The following is a 22785-nucleotide window of genomic DNA, read 5'->3' as shown; positions in this document are numbered from 1 at the left end:
AAAATCTCTTATGGCGCCAAATACGAATAAATCAAGTGAAATTTTCCGATATTTTCGACAATTTTAACTGAAAAATATTAAAATTATGTAGTAACTTGTTTTTATAAAATACAAGAAACTGCCCACTTAATCAAATTACTGAAAAACCAATATTTTTCTATCTTCTTTTTGTTTAATTATTAATAATAAGATTAATGTAAGTATATAGAAGATAATTGTGCAAATTTCTTTGAATCGCAACGAATATCAAAGCGTTAAAATCTAAATTTTATCTTTACCAAAGTAAGTCCACATAATATGAAAAAATTCTAAAGAAAATGTTGAAATTTTTTAGAAACATTGATCTGGGAGTAAATTCTATGCAAAAAGAGCTTAAGTTACTTGCGTTGATAAAATTAATACTTATGATTGTTCGAAGGTACAAAATTAGCGCGTTTTTCAGTAAACGGAGTTGCCGTTTGGCGTCGCTTTATGTTGCTTCGTTTCTTTCTCTTGAGACTAGCATGAAGCAGCCAATCGCCATCTCCGTCTAGAATCGAGTAATGCGTGGTCTTCAACGAATGTGTATCGATTCGCTCACGTTTCATCGCTCGAGTTTCCCACATGTGTCGAATTTACGTAGTAACCTGCGTAAAGGTTTAAATCAATCAATGTAAAATAGAGCCTAGAAGTAACGAGGGAAATTTCTGGAAGAGAGAAAAAAAGGAACTAGCCGTGAATTGTTCTCGAATCGGAGGCTCATTAGTGTGTGCGTAATACTGATGAGTATATGCAGAGGAAGAAAATTATATCCTATCATCGTGTATTTCGCTTATTAAGTACAGCGGCGATTCATTAGTTGGTCACTTTGGAAAATCGCTGATTCGTTCTGTTTATTATACTAATTCATCTCCCATGATTCTTATTGGTCTGGAGAGTAAATCGGTCTCCTAGGAAAAAGTGCGCGCGCGTTACTAGCGAAAAACGAAAGTTTTATCACTCGTGGATCGATTATTTTATGGGATTGTCATCATGCAAGCTCAGCAACAACCACAACAGCAACAAACCCATCAACAAATTACAGGAACCAACGTTATTTTAAAAATGAATGATATACAGCAACTATCTACTGCTGGTACGTAGTTTCCTTTTCCTTGATTTCTATTGGCGGAAATCGAGTTCGTCCACATGGTTTATCGCATTGCTCCAATTTCTTCTTTAAAATAACCAATGTGCACCTTATTCATAATATCCTTATCTCCTTCCTATATACTATTCATTCCTTTCGTAATAATTTTAATCATTTATTGTTGTATTTGCTTGATACACAATTAATCGGAATATATTTACTCGTTAAAATATTTGAGAAGTTGAAGCTCCAAATTTTAACAGATTATAACCACAGCGTCTAGTCCAACATTTTACAAGCCCCTTATAAAAGGCAACAGATGTGCATTTAAAATGGAGCATTTTGCGACAAGCGATAAGACGACTTGATAAAGTATTTAGACAGGTTATAAAAAGAAAAATGATTATTTGCCAGCTGTCGATGTAGGAAAGAGCAAACAAAAAAAGTACTCATATATTTTTTTAATTTAAACAACCTTTGGATAGTCGCCAGGAAAAATGTAGGTAAAAATAGCAATGAAGCTTTACAAAAAATTGTGAATAATGCTACATGAATTTATATCGACTGGATAAGACGTGCTGTTTCGGATGATAAATGATTACCTCTGCTCGATATAATCGATTCACATTTGCTCAGCTGGGTGAAGGAAAAATCTGTTAACGTTGTTTTTTAAGTTTTAATCATTACTTATTCCTACATAATTTAACGTTTATTCAATCTTTTGTAACATATTTTATATTAACTAAAAAATTATAACAACTCCCTATATCTTTAGTTTTCTCCACATAATATCATATTCTACTCAATTCTACGGGATCTTGAACTTGGGTGCGCCTTTTTTCTATCACGGTTTGACGTCGATATCTCTGCCCCACAGGTCATCTGAAAGAAATAAAATTATACTTTATACAAGATAAATGTAATGTTGCGAAGAGGATAAAAATGAAACAGTAATAATTGAATGAGAGCTACCAATGCTGAAAAAATATTTCAACACGAGGAGGAAGTTTTGAATTAAAAACATTTTGATTGTAGACAGAAACATATTCCTCTCGTTGATACAATAGAGATACTTGATATTTCAATACCAAACATGTTTCAGGTCAAGTGACCGTTTTCACGTGTTAAAAACATTTGTGTAGTAACTTAGTTCTCTCTTGATACGTTTATTAACTTCACTGGCTTCAAGCAATAATTAAATTCCTCGTCTTTCTTCCCACGTCCTGTATACATTACAAAAATCGGATTTTATTTTTACAAGCTTTAACGATATCTTATTCTATACATGTGTTACATAAGATCAACGTTTTCCCATGTTGATTTACGGATACGCGCAAATTCATCGTGAATTTCTCAATTCTATACTTGCATCTTTTTCTAATTCTCCATAACCTTTCTACCGTATAGGTCAAATACCACTTTTGTTCGAAAAGAAATATTCTTCAAACCCAAGCGTGGTGCTGATTGTTTGCCATTTTTCATAGAAAAATGTGTGGGAATACGCAAGAAATTAATAGAAACAGTTCATTTTATTATTAATTTGAGCATAATAAATTAACAGAGGAGTTAACATAATCAGGATTACATTCGCAGTCTAATATCGTAATCGTCTTAATTAAAAATTTGTGAGGTTGAAGCTCGATTTTCCAAACGTTGAGTAAGTTTTAGAATCGTAAAATTTCAAAACGACGCGTTATCAGAAATCCTAGAAAAGTAAGATTTAAAAGACGATTTACTGTAAATTTCTCGTCTTTTGTAACGGCCAAACTTTCAATCGCTGTTTTAGTGAAATCGGTTTCCTGTTTCTCGTTTTTCTTTGTTTTCTTGGTATCTTCGCTTTTTCTAATGCTATTTCACTCGTTTCTTGTTAATGCTTATGTTCATTTATTCTGACAATTTTATGGAGCCAGTTGGACTGTTTATAATTTATTGTCGTTTGAACTGTAGAGTTTCCAGTCTATTGTTGATCTAGAACTGGCTGAACTGTGCCCTTACAACTTGGCTAAACCCAAGACTAACTTATCTAACTTGTTAAAAATTCCACCAATGAATCTTCAACAATAAAGGACTTTTTAAACTTCAATCCGATTTTTTGTATGTCCTCGAACCACTAAGATTTGAAAAAAGATATTGTGCTACTTTGCCAAGTTTAGTAATTCTGAAGAATGGTCTACCGAATTGGATTGAAATATTTATCCTGTTTATACTTTGAACGTCTTCGTTGCTGCAATCTCACAGTTAAAGGCAAACTGTGGTTAACACGTGGAAAACAAACTCGGTGACCCTGACAATTTCAGCCAGAAAACCAACTGTCAATTAATATTATTGATCGTTGCTGCGTTTCAAAGAAAAACTTGCCTAACGTCAATTGGAAGCATATGAAATTTTGAATTTCAAATTTTTATATAATCATTGTGTATTTTTATTATTTTACGGTATTTTATCGACGTGGACGAGGATTATGCAAACAATGGAACGTGGAATTTTTCAAACACTTTTTTTCTAAGGAAAACAATTTTAATGTGTAACGAAGGACTATATATCAGAAATATGAAAAAAGTCGATTGTGGTTTTAAAATGGCTGAGTAAAGAGGTGCAGATTTAGTGCGAAAGAGTCGCTCGTGAACAATGGCATGAGAAAAATCAATAAGTTTTTCGGGCTTTGTAATTTCCTTGTCTTTCCCCCATAAACGACAGCAGCGCGTCTGTGCAGCGAACGAACGGTACCAAAACCATGGCACGGCAGTCGTTTGTATATATAGTATACTCCAGCTCCACGCTACACGACTCTGTATTCTGTATTCTCTTTCTCTATACTTCTCTCTCCTGACTCCCGTCTGCGTCTTCTCCCCTCCATTCCCCCTTCACCCTTACACCCTGTACTATACCCATCCACTCAACGTTCCTGCCGCGTGTAAAGCGACGATGGAATATTCCACTGGGCACCGATTCCATCTGCTTCCCGTATCAAGAGCGGGGACAGCTAGTGTTCGTTATAGTTTCTCCCGCTTCTCCAGGAAGGTACCTACCTCAAATTGTAGCCCCGACCAATCCACAGATCTTTGTTCTCGAGCATAAATAACATGAAGAATATTTTAAAACATTGGTTTCTTTGTCTAAAATCGCGTACTTATATTTCATAATAATAATGATAAGAGAAAAATCGATACGTGAAAAGCGTGGGAGCTAAATCTTAATGGATTTCATAGGTGTGCTTTTATAGTATAATATTATTCCTATAAATAGTTTAGACTCAACGATGCTGTTCATTTAAAGCAGATTAAAATCTGTGTAAAGTACATTTATTTGAATTAGTTATACTTGGGAATGAAAGTGGAAAACAATGGAGTCATGCTTTCCCCGATTAGACTTATAAAAGAAAGTTGTTATATGATAAAGATTCAGGAATTTATTGTTGTTAATGATTTAGTGGAATAAAAGTCCTGAAATATAAGTGCACGAAAAAAGGAGCGAACAACATTGTTTAGTTAAATTTTGACTTCTGCGCTAAAATTGTAGTCGTTTTTCTCTTGTTTTTCAATAAGAAATGAAACGCGGAAATAATTTTACAAGAATACTAGGTACAATGTTCCTTCTTTTGTTAAAGATAGAACTGTTCTAAATAATAAAATAGCGTTCCCAATGATTATTTTTGGACGTTAAAAATAGGATAAAGGATGAGGAAAGCGTTGTTAGAAAGGTCGGGGGCTCCGAACGAATAATTATACACACCTGAGCTATGCCTTCCCCTCTTTCTTTCTCCCCTCTACTACCTTTCCCCCTTGTATCCGACCGATTCTCAAAGCCGCCGTCTGCCGTGGTGGGCTGCCTCTGCCAGCCATTCGGTCCTATTCTCTGACAAGAGTCATCTTCGACAAATACACTTTAACATCTAAATTCTATAATATTCGATTAAAGACATTTGTTTAACAAGTACCTTTAAAAAGTGTCTGAGAAACAAATTGCTCAGAAAAGTTTTGCGTCCCCTGGTTCTCGTTGACACGCGATGATTTCATGTAAATAACTAGAAGCAAATTGCTGGTTTGGCTTTGTGTGATTTGAGGGCATAAAGAAATGAGTGCGGAAATTGCGGAAAATAAGGGCAATGCCCTGAGAAGCGGGACGGATATTATCGGCAATGGTATAATCAGCGTCGGTGATGACGTCCGAAATGGAATCGTCGATTGGCAAAATGGTCAGAATCTTCTGGTGGTCACACGAGACAATCAGGGCAAAGAATTGATCGCAGTTGCGGATAATCAAGCCATCAACAACGTCACTTTCGATTCATACTGTTTGTACTTTTACATTTCATTAAACATTTTATGCCTATCTCTTTTCGTTTTTCTTTCAGTCTCTGCGCATGTCGATAATCTTCGATTTGTTAAACAAATTTTTTTCCCCATTACTCTATTTCTTTATTTACATACCAAAATTTTTCTTCGTTCACTGAGTTATTTAAAAATTGGCCTGTCATTCGCACATAAATCAGTATTAAAAGAATTGGAAACAATACAAATTGCTAAATATTTGGCTACCGAATTCAATAAGAAAATTCAGTCAGTCTTTTGACTCTTAAAAGGTTTTTGATACGTTACAAAGATTTCTTCAACACATCAATTCTCTACCCGACAATATTTACTGTGCAGTTGCTTAATTGCTGATAAGTCATAATTATTGCATATAGATCAGTTTCAAAGTAATTACATTAAAATGAACAATTAACCAGTTTCTTATATTATGCATTCAATGTGTTTACTGTTTAAATTTTAGGGCTACTGGAATTGGCTCACCGTGAATATCAAGGAGGGGACTACGAAAATGCTGAACGCCATTGCATGCAACTTTGGAGACAGGAGACGAATAACACTGGAGTTCTTTTGCTTCTGTCTTCCATTCATTTTCAATGTAGGAGATTGGAAAAGTCAGTATTTTCAACAATATTTAAAATCTACAAATTTTACCAGGTACATTACTAATTAAAACACTTATCTGCTTTGCAGATCAGCACATTATAGTAGCCTAGCCATCAAACAAAACCCGCTGTTGGCAGAGGCCTACAGCAATCTAGGAAATGTGTACAAGGAACGTGGACAGCTTCAAGAGGCCCTGGAGAACTATCGCCATGCAGTGAGATTAAAGCCAGATTTCATTGATGGCTACATCAATCTGGCAGCAGCCTTAGTAGCTGCTGGAGACATGGAACAAGCCGTTCAAGCCTACGTTACAGCCTTGCAATACAATCCTGTGAGAAAAAATCTTATTAAGACATTTGTAAATTCCTGATAAATCACTAGCATTCTTATAAAAAACATTCATTATCAGCAATGTCAGCTTAATATCCAGAGTGTTAAAGAAAAACTCTTCTTATTTATCAATCCTGACTGTTTCAGGATCTGTATTGCGTGCGAAGTGATCTTGGTAATCTTTTGAAAGCATTAGCAAGACTTGACGAAGCCAAGGTACGTCTACACTATAGTGACACTCCAATAACACTAACCCAATATGTGTAGCACGTGTATACGGATGCAATTTGTTACTTTTCGATCTGGATTTAAACAATATATGCAATTAAACCTTCGCTCTTATTTTGACTACTGGAAAATCAGCTATGCTATCATATACACGTGCACGGGCACTAACGAATAATTCTGTGGAACGTGCAGATTTTAAGCCAGTTGAGGAATTTAAATGGAAAGCTATGAATCCCTGCCATGCGATTTATTGCGCGCTCGTACGTTGATCTGCCATCAAGGTAGAAGGAAAGGAACACAACCAGAATTATCCTGATCGCAGGTCTGAAATCGTACGATGTTATTTTCTCTTCTAAAAAAATCCTACGACGACATTTGATGTCACCGTGGCACATTTTCTCGAAGACTACCTATGCTTCTACCAAATAAATGTAAGATTCTTGTGTGTTTTGAAGCTATTTCACAGCAGCTTCCAACTCTGACATCAAGCGTGGTGCAAGGATAACCGAAGAACATTGAGGACTCTACACTTATTTATTTCACTGACTTTGCGCGATTTGCAACTGTGCCATGAAAACCGAAGCTGGATGTCATCGGGCGGTGTTGTTGCAAATGTGTTGTATTTTTCTCTTTCAACCTTGCGAATCTTATCTTGGCATCTCATCCCCTTGTTATCCTACTCTCAGATCTCACCTCTTTCACACTCTCCCCCCCCCCCCCCCCCTCTTTCTCTCTTCTATTTCACTCTTTATCACCTCTCGCTCCTAGTACCAAATTTTCCCCCTAATAAGCCACAGTATGATTCGCAGCGCGCGACATAATCCCATTCTTTCATCGCGTCTTATTTTCTCTGTATGTCCAGTACCATTTTGCGGATTCTGAAGATCTTCGTAGATAAACATGCAGTTTATTTCATACATCGTTTGTTTGTCTAGAAAACCTCTTCCTGTGTGTACGGTTAACTGCGCGAGCTCATTTGGCCATCGATGTAATCAGAAGCCTTTGTACCAAATGTCATGACAAAAATCCATATATTTACCGTAACAAATATTCGTAGTCGCATTCCTTTCTTTCTGTTCCTCAACAGAGAGAAAGAGTAGTTGAACAATGGTCCAGTGAGCTGCTTATATTGCTGCGCGGCGCTGGCGATGAATTTGGAACATTTGCTCGTATCCTCCTCACAACGCGTTGTAGGAAGCTTGAAAATCAAAAGCAGAATGTACGCTTTGCTATAAACTCGGCTGTTGATCACTGCGAAACATGCGATGATGCGAGCTCATAATCCAGGTTCTACAACTGGTATCGAATGATAGCTTTCCGTTTGAATATTCACGATTCCTTGAAACTCGTCTCAAGTGCCCGTATGTTTTTTATTCTCCTCGTTCAGCCAACGATCTGTTTCGAAAGTTCTGTTAAAGTGACCAAATTCTGCAGAAAATAATTGCTTGGTGGATATAAAAGACGATTGATCGTTTCTTCTATTTAATTGGTAACGCAGTTGAAAATGTATCGATGGTTGACGAGTGTAGCAAATCGTGTCGACCAGCGGCACGAGACTACGTATTCCCTATAAATATATATATATATAAATATTATATATATATATGTACGTACAAAAGAAAAAAAGTTGAGGCTAAGTATCACTGAAGAGAGATTAACGCAGCTGTCTTGTTCTTGTGGATGGAATGATCAACTCTAGGAGGGGAAGTCGGAGCTATGCGATTGGTCGGTTACCACCGGTTCCTTCGTCAAAGGGTGAATCTGAATCTGGTTATTCAGTAACACACTGTCTCTCGGTCTAAGTTTATTATGAGAGCTTGCGAGCCGTACCTACCGTCAACCTACCCAAGGGTACACTGAAGGTAAAGTAATTCCCAAGGCCGGTCTCTATCCTCGACCACTTCCCTACACTCATCCCATTTTATCTATACTACCCCTAAACGTACCACGGACTATTCGAAACACCAAACACTGGACTTGACAATTTTCCAAATGGTCTCTGATTCATTTTCCTCCCCCTCTAGCCTCGTTCTTTAATTTGCCACTTTAATTTCCATTCAGATATTATTTATCTCTGCCAATAAACGTACAAACTGCTCGAAGGGTTATCGTTTTACGTATGATTTTGAGAACTACCGCGACAAATCTTCTATTATAGTTTCCAATCCAATTCCATGTTTTCCAGAAGTCCACGAACCTACAGGGATTGGCCGACTGTAAATGCCCTTTTTAATTATTCATTAGGTACGGATAACATTGTTTTATAAGATGCAGCCCGCCTCTCGACACGCGCGATGCACACATCCAAAAGCTCATATTTTCCTAGGACATTATTATTGAATTGGGTAACTGATCAAGCAAATTGTGTCTGATTTTTTTAGAAATTTTATATCAATGTTGATTTTCTTCAAATGGGAAAGCGTGAGAGACGTGCGGTATAATGACGAGTCCACCGGACGCATTCCGGAGAATCGTTCATTATCAACCCCGAAGGGTCGCGTCTAGTTACTCAGCAATAATGATCCTGCGCGCCTCGATACCTTTTATCCCCGTCATTCGATCCACCTCTTTACACTCTACTAAAAACATTTTTCCTTTTCTGTTCTCCTCTTGCGATCTCATTTTTAATCTCAATTTTTTATTCTAGCTATTTTTTTCTCCCACCCCTTCTCTCTTTCTCTCTCTCTCTCTCTTTCTTTCTCTTTCTTTCTCTCTTTATGAAAGCTTCGACAGGAGAAAGGAGCACAGAAAATCTTGCAGAAAATTCATTTTTGCTAATCGAACCCTCGAACCTAGTTGTATCTAGATTTAGTTCGAGTCGATGCTCCGTGGAATCGAGCTAAAATTTTATTATTAAAGAACTCATCCAGAGGAACGGAGACTTTGCCCATTCGTGTAGAGTTTTGTAACAATGGAATGAATAGTTAAATGCATTCTCGTTATCGAGTAAGAGGATGAGATGAACGTTTTTGAAAGTGGAAGAGAAAAGAGAAGAAGAGACTTTTGAGAATTCTTTGGAAGGCGAACAGAAACGAAGAAAAAGCTGCGGCGCGGCGAGGGGAGGCAGGGCAATTGCGCGCGGCGCGTTCACACTACAGTACGCTAACATTTTCTAACATTCCTTTTTTTCTCTCAATCCTCATGACAGGCGTGCTACCTGAAGGCAATCGAGACTCGACCAGATTTCGCTGTAGCGTGGAGCAACCTTGGATGCGTCTTCAATGCCCAGGGTGAAATATGGTTGGCGATTCATCATTTTGAAAAAGCAGTCGCCTTGGATCCCAATTTCCTCGACGCCTACATCAATTTGGGCAACGTACTGAAGGAAGCTCGTATTTTTGATAGGTATGTGCGAAACCGAAACGATTTTCTCACGCAAGCCTCTCCACCATTTCAAATGATATTCCATGCAATTTATGATTCCCTTGATGTCAGATTATTCCATTAAATCTCTCCTTCCATTTCCAGAAAATTTCTCGACAGTTTCTATAATTTCAATATCAAATCGTTCGATGGAATTTATAAGACGAACGCCTGAGATGAATAGAAATGCTGGAGCTCGAATATTCTGAAATTTAGAAAATTCATAGAAATCAAGAGAAAGGATTTTTCAATCGAGTTTTTGAAGCTCGTAGTTGAATGCTGAATTAACTAGACTATTTCGTACAGGAGCTTATAAGCTTAATCGTACTCTTCTGCACGGTTTGATCAACCAACGTTGTTATTGAGTAAATGTTGGTTTTAAAGTCCGTGCCAGATTAACCAGACTCAGTTATTTCACCGTTGTTTTCAATAACGTCGATGATAGTCACGAGTCGTACATTACATATTCTTAAACCTAAATCTGTATTTTAAAGCCAAATCTCTCAATCGACATTTCATTCTCCTGGCATTGGCTCGTCGCTCACTGCGACCGAAAATAGATCCAAAATACAGTGAGATCAAGCCTTGTCTCTCTCACTCTCATGTTTCAACTTTCGCGTCTCAAGTGTAAAATTAATTGTACCCATTAGTACGCCCTACGAAGGGCGCATGACCCTTGTAAATATACAACGTTCTCTGGATCGATATCTATAGGCGAAAAATTCAAGTTCATCGTCCCTCTGGTCGTTTCTACTATTTGCGTAAACTCGTTGAATCTCATCCCGTTATTTCCGATAGCAAACAGAATTACAAATCACCGATAACTGGCTGCAATCAACGAGATCACAGCCATTTCCATCCGGAGAAATTTATTGCTTTTCCAAATAAGCGATGTTCAGCCATAAAAGATATTTCCAAAAGACCGTTCAAAGGGTTTGTAGGTCAAGAGAGTGCAATAACTACCTCTGGACCAATGGAAAACATAAGAAGACAAAAGTTTGCTAAAAGCTGATTATTTTTCCAGCCCCATGAGAAATATGGCTCTATTTTTTCCACGAGCTTAAAAGAAGTGGCAAAGTCAATAATTGTGTATCGAACGGGCTCTCCTGGCGAAGACAAAGAAAAATTACGAGACTGTCTGGCGGCCAGCAAGGATGAGAACAGGGTCCTGTGGTGTATGCGTGTGCGTGGACTCGATAGGGGTAATAACCCCCGCTTCAAGTGGGGGTGGAACGCGGGCGCGCGCGCGCACGTGCCCTTTTACAGAAGCAACTCGCCGACTCGGAATGATCGCGTGCTCCAGAAAATTGGGCGCGTTCGCCAATCGAACATTACCAGCTCCAAAGTCCCGCGATTATTTAGCTGAAACGCATATTGCAATATCATCTCGTTTCAATTCTCGCTCAGAGCTGCCATGGGGCAGGCATGGAGTATCAGTGTGTGGTCGTTTACACGGTGATCTCACCCCCTACCACCGACGCGCGTGCTCTAAGGGTGCAGCTCGAAGTATCTCGACCACTGGTACCAGGATGCGTTACCAGAATCAAACACTGGCTCAAAAGGTTATCTCTGCTACTCCCTCGAGAGTTCAAAAATTTATCGCAAAATCCTTCTTTGAACCCTTGTACAATTATCTTCTTTTCTGCAGAATTGTATCATTCCGTTTAATGATTTTCCTGTAACTTCCTTATCTGAAATGCTTCACTGTCACTTTCTAATTTCACTGGTAATTTATCATATCAGACTTTTCGTTATTTTATTCATTTGAATATTTTCTCTTATATCACAATTTGTTAAACTTCAAAAGTTAACGCTCCATATTTCTCTTATTTCAATAGAATAATTTTTAAACGTGAAATCTTAAAGTGTCTTTCTAAGTGCTCTGTCAGTTTAAAAGGGTTTCTAAGAAATTTGGAATACAGAGCTTTCTGATTCTCACTGCTTTTATGAAGTTGATAAAGCTTAGTGCATTCTTCCAGACACCTTTGTCCTTTCCTCTTAATTACTATATGATAAAGTTTTAAGAAAAGAAAATTGAATTTTTTACTTTACCAGTAACAAGCTTTTCAGTTTTCAAGGATTGTGTCTGGAGTTTCTATTTCTTATTGATATGTGTTTATACGCCCAGAATATATTAAATCACTGTATCGGATTTCTTTGCCAGAATTAAATACACAATTTTCCCGTCCATGACATAATCCTAGATAATCCCCTTTTATACGTTAACCGTTGTACTTGCTTTGAGTTCTAAATGAAAATCGCTAAAACATAAACAGTTTTTGTTTTCTATTGTGCTGGTATTTTATTAAGTTTTTTTTGCTCTTGCTGAAATTCTTAAAGTCAGGAAAATTTTTGTCATTTTACGATTCTATTAAATAATGCAGCTATTAAAGAATTTCTACGACGTTTTCCAATGTTTTCGTTTATTAATCTCGTAAGGTGTCAAAATATGTGCAACAATGGTTATTCATCAATTCTGATTGTGATAAATATTTAATCAGAGAGAGAAGATGATAATTATTTTTTGATGATTAATCTCTCCTCCTTTAATGACTCGTATTATGAGTTTAGATAAAGGAATCAGTATGGATAATTTACTCCTAAGTCTAGTTAGAATTTCCACGTGGCTATTAAGCACTCACGCATTAGTTATTATCACAAACACAGACAGAATATTTGATTTCCTTGTGATTGTACATGTACATAGACTTTGCTATGTGAAAATTTTTTGATTGCTTTTTGATAAATAATTAACAATATCTATCAGTGTCGAATGTTCCATTATAGAAAATCTATTATAATAAATAATTGAATTGCATATTCAAGATTAAACAAAATATTAAGGCAGCTACAAATTTAACGCGAGTTATTAATTTTGCTTTTTATTATTTTTATGCAACGTTTAACTAATGGTATATATTGATATATTATATATATCTAATAAAATGCTTATAATCTTGAATAGATTTGAAAGCATTAAATAAAAGAAAAATGTGTAATACTGTTCAAATAATGATAATGTAAATGTACAGTCATAGATTACATTTAATACCAGAAACTTTACTGCATATAATGCGATGCAGAATTTGACTTTAATTCCTCTTGATAACGCCTAAATGCTTGAGTATTAGGTGGATTATATTATTAATTAGCTCTTGAGAGTTAACAATAACTGTTAGTGTCAGAGTGTGTCTCGTAATTGGAATCAACATATAAACTACACCACACGCATTTAATATATTCAAATTTTAATTCAGAGGAAATTTATGGAAAAAGATATCTTTATTGCATCACTTTTTAGCTATTTATCATACTGCTAGAAGCAGTATAGTTCATTGTTTTGAGACATGGCGGCAAAATTGTTTATAATAGATTAGTATATTATATTGTCTGATTATCGACTTTAACAAACTTTAGGCGCTCGGTATAGCTTTCCTGATAATTAATGCATGCAAGTCTCATATACGTTAATACAATGATGCGTTGCTAATCTAAAATTCATTTAGTTTTACCCTAGTAAATGGTACTTTGTTGCTCCGTATTAACATAATTAGAGAAGTTTTTTATTTTTTTATAGAATATAAACAAGACTTACAAACTCTTGCTCATAATTAAACGATAATATATTGCTTCACTTTATTAATAAATTAATAATATTTACTAGCTAGGAAATTTCTTCTTGTTTAATATAAATGTTGAACAAGTTTGTTAATTTTTATTATTCGAAAAATGTTTTTTTACACGTCTATTAATTTCTCCGTCGTTTAATAATGGCTTTTGATTTTATCATAACTTTAATTTAAAGCAGATACTTTGACGATAATAACAAAAATGAAGGAGTCACGTTAATATATATATATTTTATATTCAGCTGTATCTCGTTAATTTTAAAATTTAGCAAATACATTCAAGCAATTCTAAAAGATTTACTTATTTATTTTTTATATTTTGTGTTTTAGGGCCGTTGCTGCTTACTTAAGAGCACTAAATCTCAGCCCTAATAACGCAGTAGTTCACGGAAATCTAGCATGTGTATACTACGAGCAAGGGTGAGTCAATTTTCATCATAATTATCATTTTAAATCTAATAGATTTCAATTTTTAAATTAATTTCCTTAATTTATTCTTTTCATAGACTTATCGATCTGGCTATCGACACATACCGTCGTGCCATCGAACTGCAACCAAACTTTCCTGATGCCTACTGTAATTTGGCCAATGCTCTCAAGGAAAAGGGGCAGGTGGTCGAAGCTGAAGAATGTTACAATACTGCTCTTCGTTTGTGTCCGACACACGCTGATTCCTTAAATAACCTGGTAAATATTCTACTAACTTAGTTCGCCAATAAAATTTAATCAATAATTGAAAGCGTAAGATTTATTTAAATTTTATGTAATAGAAAGAAGAATTATGTTATAAAGTATCTAAGAATAATTTTTATAATTTTAGGCAAACATAAAAAGAGAGCAAGGCTATATAGAAGAAGCTACCAGACTTTACTTGAAAGCTCTCGAAGTATTTCCCGAATTTGCAGCAGCTCACAGCAATCTTGCGTCAGTCCTACAGCAACAAGGAAAGCTAAATGAAGCTCTCATGCATTACAAGGAAGCAATTCGCATCCAACCAACGTTCGCAGATGCGTACTCTAATATGGGAAACACGCTCAAGGAGATGCAGGATATCCAAGGAGCCCTTCAGTGCTACACCAGAGCTATTCAAATTAATCCTGCTTTTGCCGATGCTCACTCCAATTTAGCATCTATCCACAAAGACTCTGGAAACATTCCTGAAGCGATCCAGTCTTATAGAACTGCATTGAAGCTCAAGCCAGACTTCCCAGATGCTTACTGCAATTTAGCACATTGTCTACAAATCGTATGCGACTGGACCGATTATGAAGCTAGAATGAAGAAACTCGTCTCGATTGTTGCTGAACAGCTAGATAAAAATAGATTGCCCAGTGTCCATCCACACCATTCCATGTTATATCCCTTATCTCATGAGTTCAGGAAAGCTATTGCTGCCAGGCATGCAAATCTCTGCATTGAAAAGGTTAGTATAATTTTCAGTCTTCATCATTTTATGAATGTTATTCAAATAACCCCTTAGATACATTGTTTACTATATTTATTTTTTATATAAATTAATTATTATTAAACTCTTAGAAAAGGCTTTTTGGATTAAAGTTATGCAACCTCAGTCCATTTCTGTTTGATTATATTGTACAATAGCTATTTTGCGTATGAACAAATTCCCCTAATTTGCAAATAGCGTATTAGTAATATAAAAAGAAAATTAATTTAATTCAAATTACAAGCCTATTAGTTAGATTTCGCGTGACATTCAAGATATCAACTATGAGTTTTTAGCTTTCAGAGATTCGTCTAATTTTTCTAATGTAAATTTATAGCCTTGAATTTTCTTTTAAATAACAACCCTTACACATTATTGATCCTGGTATTTCAACCTTTTAAATTAGCTACATTAATTGGACCTTCTGAACATAATTGAAAAATATAAATAATTTACCATTTATTTTGCCTATTGCAGATACATGTCTTACACAAACAACCGTACAAATACCCACGGGAAGCTGGAACACGCTTAAAAGTTGGATACGTGTCATCTGACTTTGGTAATCATCCAACAAGCCACTTGATGCAATCGATTCCCGGGCTTCACGAACGAAGCAATGTTGAAGTATTCTGCTATGCCTTGAGTACCGATGATGGGACAACTTTCCGATCTAAAATTGCCAGAGAGTCCGAACACTTTGTTGATCTCTCCCAAATTCCTTGCAACGGTAAAGCTGCCGATCGCATCAATGCTGATGGAATTCACATTTTGGTCAATATGAATGGTTACACCAAAGGGGCCAGAAACGAGATATTTGCATTAAGACCAGCTCCTATACAAGTTATGTGGTTAGGATACCCAGGAACGTCAGGTGCAAGTTTTATGGATTATTTGATCACCGACGAAGTTACCTCACCGTTAGAGCTGGCAAACCAATACAGTGAGAAGCTCGCCTATATGTCTCACACTTATTTCATAGGGGACCACAAGCAGATGTTCCCTCATCTAAAGGAACGCTTGATCCTTGCAGACAAATTTAACGCAAAAGGAAAAGTTGCTGATAATGTGGCAGTCATCAATGCTACAGATTTGTCCCCGATGATCGAAAATACACTAGTCAAGGAGATTCGTGAAGTTATCGTACCGGATGCCAAAAATAAACCAGTAGAAATTTCATTGAAAGTTGCTGAATTACCTACAACCACACCGATTGAGACTATGATTGCTTCTGGACAGTGCCAAATGTCCGTTAATGGTGTGGTTGTACAAAATGGTATGGCCACTACACAAGTTAATAACAAAACTGCCACCGGTGAAGAAGTACCGCAAAGTATCGTTATTACAACCAGGCAACAATATGGGCTACCAGAAGATGCAGTTGTATACTGTAATTTCAACCAATTGTATAAAATTGATCCTCTCACCCTTCACATGTGGGCTCATGTAAGTTTCATATATCAAACTAGACAATAATAAGCCTCAATTTCTGTGTAAGATTATATCAATTGTATAATCTTCCTCTGCCGACAAGCAATAATCTATACTATTTTATTAGCCTATATTCACGAAAAAATATATTATGCAAAATAGTAATTTGATATTAAAAAGCATATGCATATGTTGAAATTCTAGAAAAGATAATCTAATATAGTTGACTGCGCATGAACTACAAAGTTTCCTAATATTTTTATTTCTCTAATCCTGAAAATCTTATAAAATTTATAGATTCTGAAGCATGTGCCGAATTCCGTGTTATGGCTATTGCGTTTCCCTGCTGTTGGTGAGCCGAATTTGCAAGCTACTGCACAGCAGTTGGGTCTTGCACCTGGTCGCATTTTGTTTAGTAATGTCGCCGCCAAAGAAGAGCATGTAAGGCGTGGACAGTTGGCAGATGTTTGTCTAGACACTCCTCTATGTAACGGCCACACGACTAGCATGGACGTGTTATGGACTGGAACGCCAGTGGTTACGTTGCCTGGAGAAACTTTAGCATCTCGAGTAGCAGCCAGTCAGCTCAATACACTCGGTTGTCCAGAACTGATAGCTCGAACGCGTCAGGAATATCAAGACATCGCCGTTCGATTAGGAACCGACCGAGAATAGTACGTATTTTCCTTTGTAATTAACATTTACACTTTAAGCGAATTACAAGGATGCCGTCCTGTTTTTCTTGACACACAAAGATTCTATTCCTCGCAATGTTCGTAGTTTTACGACGTTTACCAACAATTGCTTGTGGTTTCAGCTTGAAAGCGATACGTGCTAAAGTATGGAAGGCACGTTCAGATAGTCCTCTGTTCAACTGCAAATTTTACGCCATGGGTATGGAAATGTTATACAAGAAAATGTGGGAGCGATTTGCAAGGGGAGAGAAGCCAGATCACGTAGCTGCTGTCGAAAAAAATGAAAAATCCAAAATCGTTTAAGCAGTATAACTTCATTCTCATGACTTTGCAAACTTAGTCTTAATTCTTTTCATTAATCACTTTTCTTCTTCATGACCTAGCATTTATGATATAGCTAACGTATATATTTGTATAAAGTTTCTTCGATAAATCTCTTACGTTTTTGTATGATAAACTATCAGTTTTAGCTTGCGAAAAGGAACTTTTATTAGCGGTCAAAAACTCGTCGAGTATCGCACATCACGAGTACGATCAAAACATATTTTATGTACTGATATTTTCTGCTAAAACAAACTAACAGGAATATCACCTCAATTTAAAATACGACAGTTTCACGATGAATATTTTTTTGTTCATGTGATATATTGTCTATGCCGGGATAAAAGTGAGATTTGCTAAACTGAGACTGTAGCATATGATATTTAAAATCTATTATTACATATTAATCAATTAATGTGCATAGTTTAAAGGACAAATTCTTGTGAACTCTTAACACGATAAATTGCTTTTGTCCGTTCTTTCTATTTTAAATTTTACAAGAAATTCAATTTGTTGGACGAACGGAATTTGTGATACATAAGAGCGTAAGGGGTTTTAAGACACAGGCTGTAATGATGCTTAGTATCTATTATATCTCGCGAAGTTTCATATTTATTTTCGCGTACTTTATAGAATTTAAGGAAACCTCGCAAATGGAAAGATCAACTAATTGAAAAATGCCAAGCAGACGGCAGCAAATACAAAATGTTATTGTAATTGTATTATAATGAATTTCTAATAATACTTGTACATATTGAACAATGATTAGTAGAGCGATAACTTTAATTTCATATAATACATTAATGATAAATGGTTTAAAACGGACAATGTGTGAAGTAGTGGAAGATGTTAAGCGTAGCAAAGTGATGTACGTTTAGGAAATAAAATCATTGAAAAATACTTTAAAATATAGAAAATTTGTGAATTTTGTGAGAACCATATCACTAATTACATCATTATAGTTATACTTACTCCTTTTTTTCTTTAAATTTACGAAGCTTGCCTTCTTTTGCTAATTATTTACATTTGCTCATATTTATTTACGATGATATCAGCCTATACAGTTAATGTATTCCTTTATTTATATAGAATCGTTGTTGATCTGATCTTCAGACAAATGTACGAACAAATCGATTCAATTGATACAACCGCTATGTTAAAATGAACTTCAAAGCATATTCAATAAATTTAAATTTCCATATTAACATTAAGTAAAGTATACTTTTCTCTTAAAAGAAAAATTTTTATCCATTACAATTAATGACTTTATTCATTCTTATATTGAATTTCACATTGGATTGTTATTCTCAAACAGCGTACATCATAATTTTATAGAAGAGAATGGTGTCAATGCTACATCCATTAGTACTGCTTGTTTTCTTTTTCATTACAAAATAATATAGGATTTAATTTTTTCATGATCCGCAATACGATATTCATTTTTGTCGGCTAAGTATGAAAATTATAAAGCATAAAGTCAAATATAAAGGAAGTCTTTCTTAACTCGTAAAGCAAGAAGCGTTTGTTTGGATATTTGAACAATTTTATTGTAAAAAAAGAGGATTATAAGCTGTTAGTATAGGTGCTGTATCAACAATAAATACAGCCGGAGCCTTGACAAGTTCTATCCATACAATATACGGTCAAACAGATCACGCTATATCTTTGTCAATATCCAGCACAGGGCGTAGCAGACTAGCAGTGAGCATTAACAGTCACTATTGACGATAACAATATACGCTTTCAGCTTGCTGGATTTATCTCCCTGACAACAGAAATCTATGAGTTCCGTTATATAAATAGATAATAATACTTTATTCGAAAGAAACGGAATATTCTAATAATTCTCATTTCCATTATTCATATATAATTACAAGGTGAACAATGAATAAAACGATTGAATAAATCATGCCTCAAATTAGGAAGAAATGACACTGGAATTATTAATCAGAAAACTTTTTAATTACAAGATTTTAGTTTACATTACGTTGAAACAGCTTTTCATGCTTGTGTGTCAAGGGGGAATTCTCAGTTAGAGTGAGACTAGAATTTATATCGTGTGGAGCTATATTGTTTCAATCGCATAATCGTGAATTTTTAATCTAGTTAAAATAGTTATAAAAATTCACTGGTCATAAAAGAGTGCATATCTATAAAATCAAGAAGCTCTTTTCATCAAAGTATAAAGAAGCAAGCTCCCTTTAAAGCATTTTTAATTAAATGATTCACCAAATAACATTTACGTTAAACATGAAAACAAATCAATAATTTATTTGGTCAGAGTGAAAGATTGCAAAAGCAATATATTCTTGGAGTTTTATGTAATTTTATTTTAGCTTCGACATAAAAATTTCATTCACATTTCTCTTTAGCGTATCGAACGAAGTTTGAAAAAAGATTAGCCTGCATGGGAGGTAAGCAAAAGGTGCAAATTTCTATGGATTCGTTAATAATTGAAGGGTTTCATGGAAAAAGCGAGGAACGTGAAGTTGGGGCGAGATATTTTTCCATGGAGTCTTTGTAGAGCTCTCATCTTGTACGTGGGGATCATGCGTTAGAGGTAGTATCGATTGTTCGTCATAGGAGCAGTAGCTCGCAAGGGAGAAACTAGGTCGAAAGTACCCTTCCAAAGCAGCAGCAGCAGCAACCCCCCCTACCAACCCTCTTCACCCAACTCAGGCTTATCCTTAGCTCCAAACCCCTCCACTTTCAACCATTGGCCTCAGTCTTCTCATTTCTCCCATCCAGGTCCTCCTCGTTTCAGCCCTTATTTTTCCACGACCCCTCCAGGTTTACTTGCCTCTACTCCCACACTCTACGTCCCTGCCGAGTGGCCCCTTGCTCTTGTGTCACGTGGTAGTAGACTTTAGGGGTTGGAGCTAACATGCTACCACTACTATTACTGCTACTACTATTAAACAGATAAATCCAGCACCTCTACCCTCAACCCCCAACTATGTACTATTTTTCTCTAGTTTTCTAATACTATACATGCTGTATCTATATGTATTTATCCTCCCCCTCCCCCTCCCAATTTTCTTTTTTATACTATATCTATACACCACCAGCATCTTTCTCTCGTCAAGCAACCCCCAACTGTGCACAGAGTTTCAGTTTGAGACCGAGTAAAGGGATCCTTGACATAAATAATCAGTAGCGGAGCATCGCGGTGCTGCCTGGTAGCTATGGAAACGACATCGATCGAAGCCAGTCACGAGGTCGAAGCCAGACCAACTTCCTAAGTTTCCCTTCCTTTTGCTTTTGCTTTCTTCCCTTCTTTCCTTTAATTCCACCGTTTCCTTGCTGCACCCTCGGTCTGTCTTTCTTCTTTTCTTCCCCTCCGTAGGTTCTTTTAATTCTCCTTGGCTCGCTCTATCTTCTCCCCCTACTCCTTCCCTAAGCCCCCTCCTCCCTCACCTACCCCCAGGCACTCCTCTCTCCATTCTAGGTCAAACTTTTCGCGAATCCTCGCGCAAACTTATTTCCTATTTATTTATACTTTTCACTTTACTAATTTCACCCATTCTTCTCTCACCATTGTTTAACAGCGCTATCAATTTTCTTCAGGACACAAAATACGAACATCCTAACTACACTTTATCAAACTTCCCTTAGGCCATCGCTTCGCTTTTTTCCAACTTAATTAATTACTCCGTGCCTCGCCGTTGGCTCGAACCATCCACAAATTTGTTACGGGCAAATTAATAGTAATCAGGATACTATAAAAAAAAAAAAAATGCGGAGGAGATACGAAGAGTGCAAGATCGATCTCTTACAGTTGGAACGCAGCTAATAATAATAGCGAGCGAGGATTGAATAATGTATACAATTATCGGTAAAGCACTAAGAATGAACGAAGATAAGCTATTTTATCGCCATCGACGATTTGTACAAACGAAGAAAAATCAGCTGTTGAAGCCTGAGGAAAATATGGAAAATTCACACAGTTTTAACTACGTAGAATAATAATAAATAAAATAAGATTTATCGACGGATCGGATGGCAGCATTGGAAACCACAATCCACAACTTGATGTGGGACACTGGAACAGAGAAATAAGTTTTTCATTCGGATGAATAACAAATAACGCTCCAGACGTTATATTGTTGTGGCTTCGTCGATTGCAGGTTTTTTGGGTTACCAGATATTTCCTTTTTCTACGAACAATTTCCGATTGGACAGAATTCAAGATTTATAATAGCGGAGAGAAAATAAAATACAGTATAAAGTTACAGAGCAAGTGGACAAGTTCAAAATGATACATGACCTTGCTTGAGACTGCATGAAAAACTTGAAACGTCTTGAGAAAAAAATTCGTCGATACTGGTAAGAAAAAAAAGATATTAAAATTGTTAGACGAAGAGTATTCGTTTATAAATTGTCAGTGTAGAGATATTTAGTGAAAGAGAATATGTTTAAGGAGAGTTTTGACTTTAAACGTTATTGAGTCACTCTTGGCTATGAAAGTAAGAGGTTTGTGCCAGTGGTTCGTGCATTGTGCAAGTGAAAATAGTGCGAAATATCGGAGGTGGCGCTCGCGGACTGGTTTCAAGGCTAAAAGATGTTTTCCCCTTGCCCCCTTCTCCTCGCCTCTGCAGCCTAGACCAATCCTAAGCGAAGCCATCACTGCCATCATCGCGCATTCTGCAGCATTACGCAACAGCCGGCACAGATCACTAGCGAAGGTCGGGTCGGAGGTGGACACCGATAGCTACAACTTTGTTTTATAGATATAGGTAACCGCATAAATGCGCTCACGAGGGTCAACAAATTTCACAGATTCCTCTATGCATTTTGTAATCCTCTGATACGTTCTAAAATTTCTTCCACCTGCAAACTCCACCAATGCATAAACGCATAAAAGCGCGCAGCTGCATATTTCGCTAATTCCCTCTTCTGCCTTCTACAACCCACTGCAGTATATTCTCAAATTTTCTTCCATCCACCAGCTCTAACCCATTTACTTTTACTCCCAAGCTAAAATAATTAAAATTTCTCCTTTTTCTATCAAGTTTTATTTTTTCGAAATGTAATATAGTGATTTTTCTTATCAATCCTATCTTTGCGATCGTACACGTTCGTACGAGCATTTGTGCTTTGTACAATCTATCGCTAATTCTAAAATTCTAATCTTCTCGTTTTTCTCTTATCAATAGACAAATAATACAACGCTTTTTTTTATTTAATCCATGCAGGAAACGATAATCTACGACCTGCGTATTTCAGTAATGAACGAGAATAACGTTTGTTTATTGTTATTATTATTATTACCGTTCAGAATTCTAAAAACACAGTTAGGATACACAGTTTTGAGCGCGTA

General features: G+C 36.2%; 1 protein-coding gene across 3 annotated transcripts; it reads left to right on the top strand.

Moving 5' to 3' along the window:
• Positions 1-552: 552 nt before the first annotated feature.
• On the top strand, positions 553-18365 carry sxc (O-linked N-acetylglucosamine (GlcNAc) transferase sxc). Of its 3 annotated transcripts, none has more exons than XM_066730249.1 (11): positions 553-1114; positions 5882-6032; positions 6112-6355; positions 6502-6570; positions 9731-9927; positions 13905-13994; positions 14081-14261; positions 14395-14997; positions 15496-16464; positions 16747-17123; positions 17267-18365. In XM_066730249.1, the coding sequence occupies exons 1-11, from the start codon at positions 1012-1014 to the stop codon at positions 17445-17447; spliced, it is 3165 nt and encodes a 1054-aa protein (XP_066586346.1). In that variant the 5' UTR covers positions 553-1011; the 3' UTR covers positions 17448-18365. The 3 variants fall into 3 exon arrangements, with proteins under 3 accessions (XP_066586346.1, XP_066586345.1, XP_066586343.1); XM_066730248.1 differs by lacking the exon at positions 553-1114 and adding an exon at positions 4912-5303; XM_066730246.1 differs by lacking the exon at positions 553-1114 and adding an exon at positions 4912-5402.
• Positions 18366-22785: the final 4420 nt, after the last annotated feature.

This window comes from Prorops nasuta, unplaced genomic scaffold, assembly GCF_024137725.1.
Source record: "Prorops nasuta isolate Cenicafe-Biocafe unplaced genomic scaffold, Cenicafe_Pnas_1.2 PNAS00008, whole genome shotgun sequence".
Taxonomy (NCBI): Eukaryota; Metazoa; Arthropoda; class Insecta; order Hymenoptera; family Bethylidae; genus Prorops; species Prorops nasuta.
Note: the sequence above shows the minus strand (reverse complement) of the source record. Positions and strands in the feature narration are given on the sequence as shown.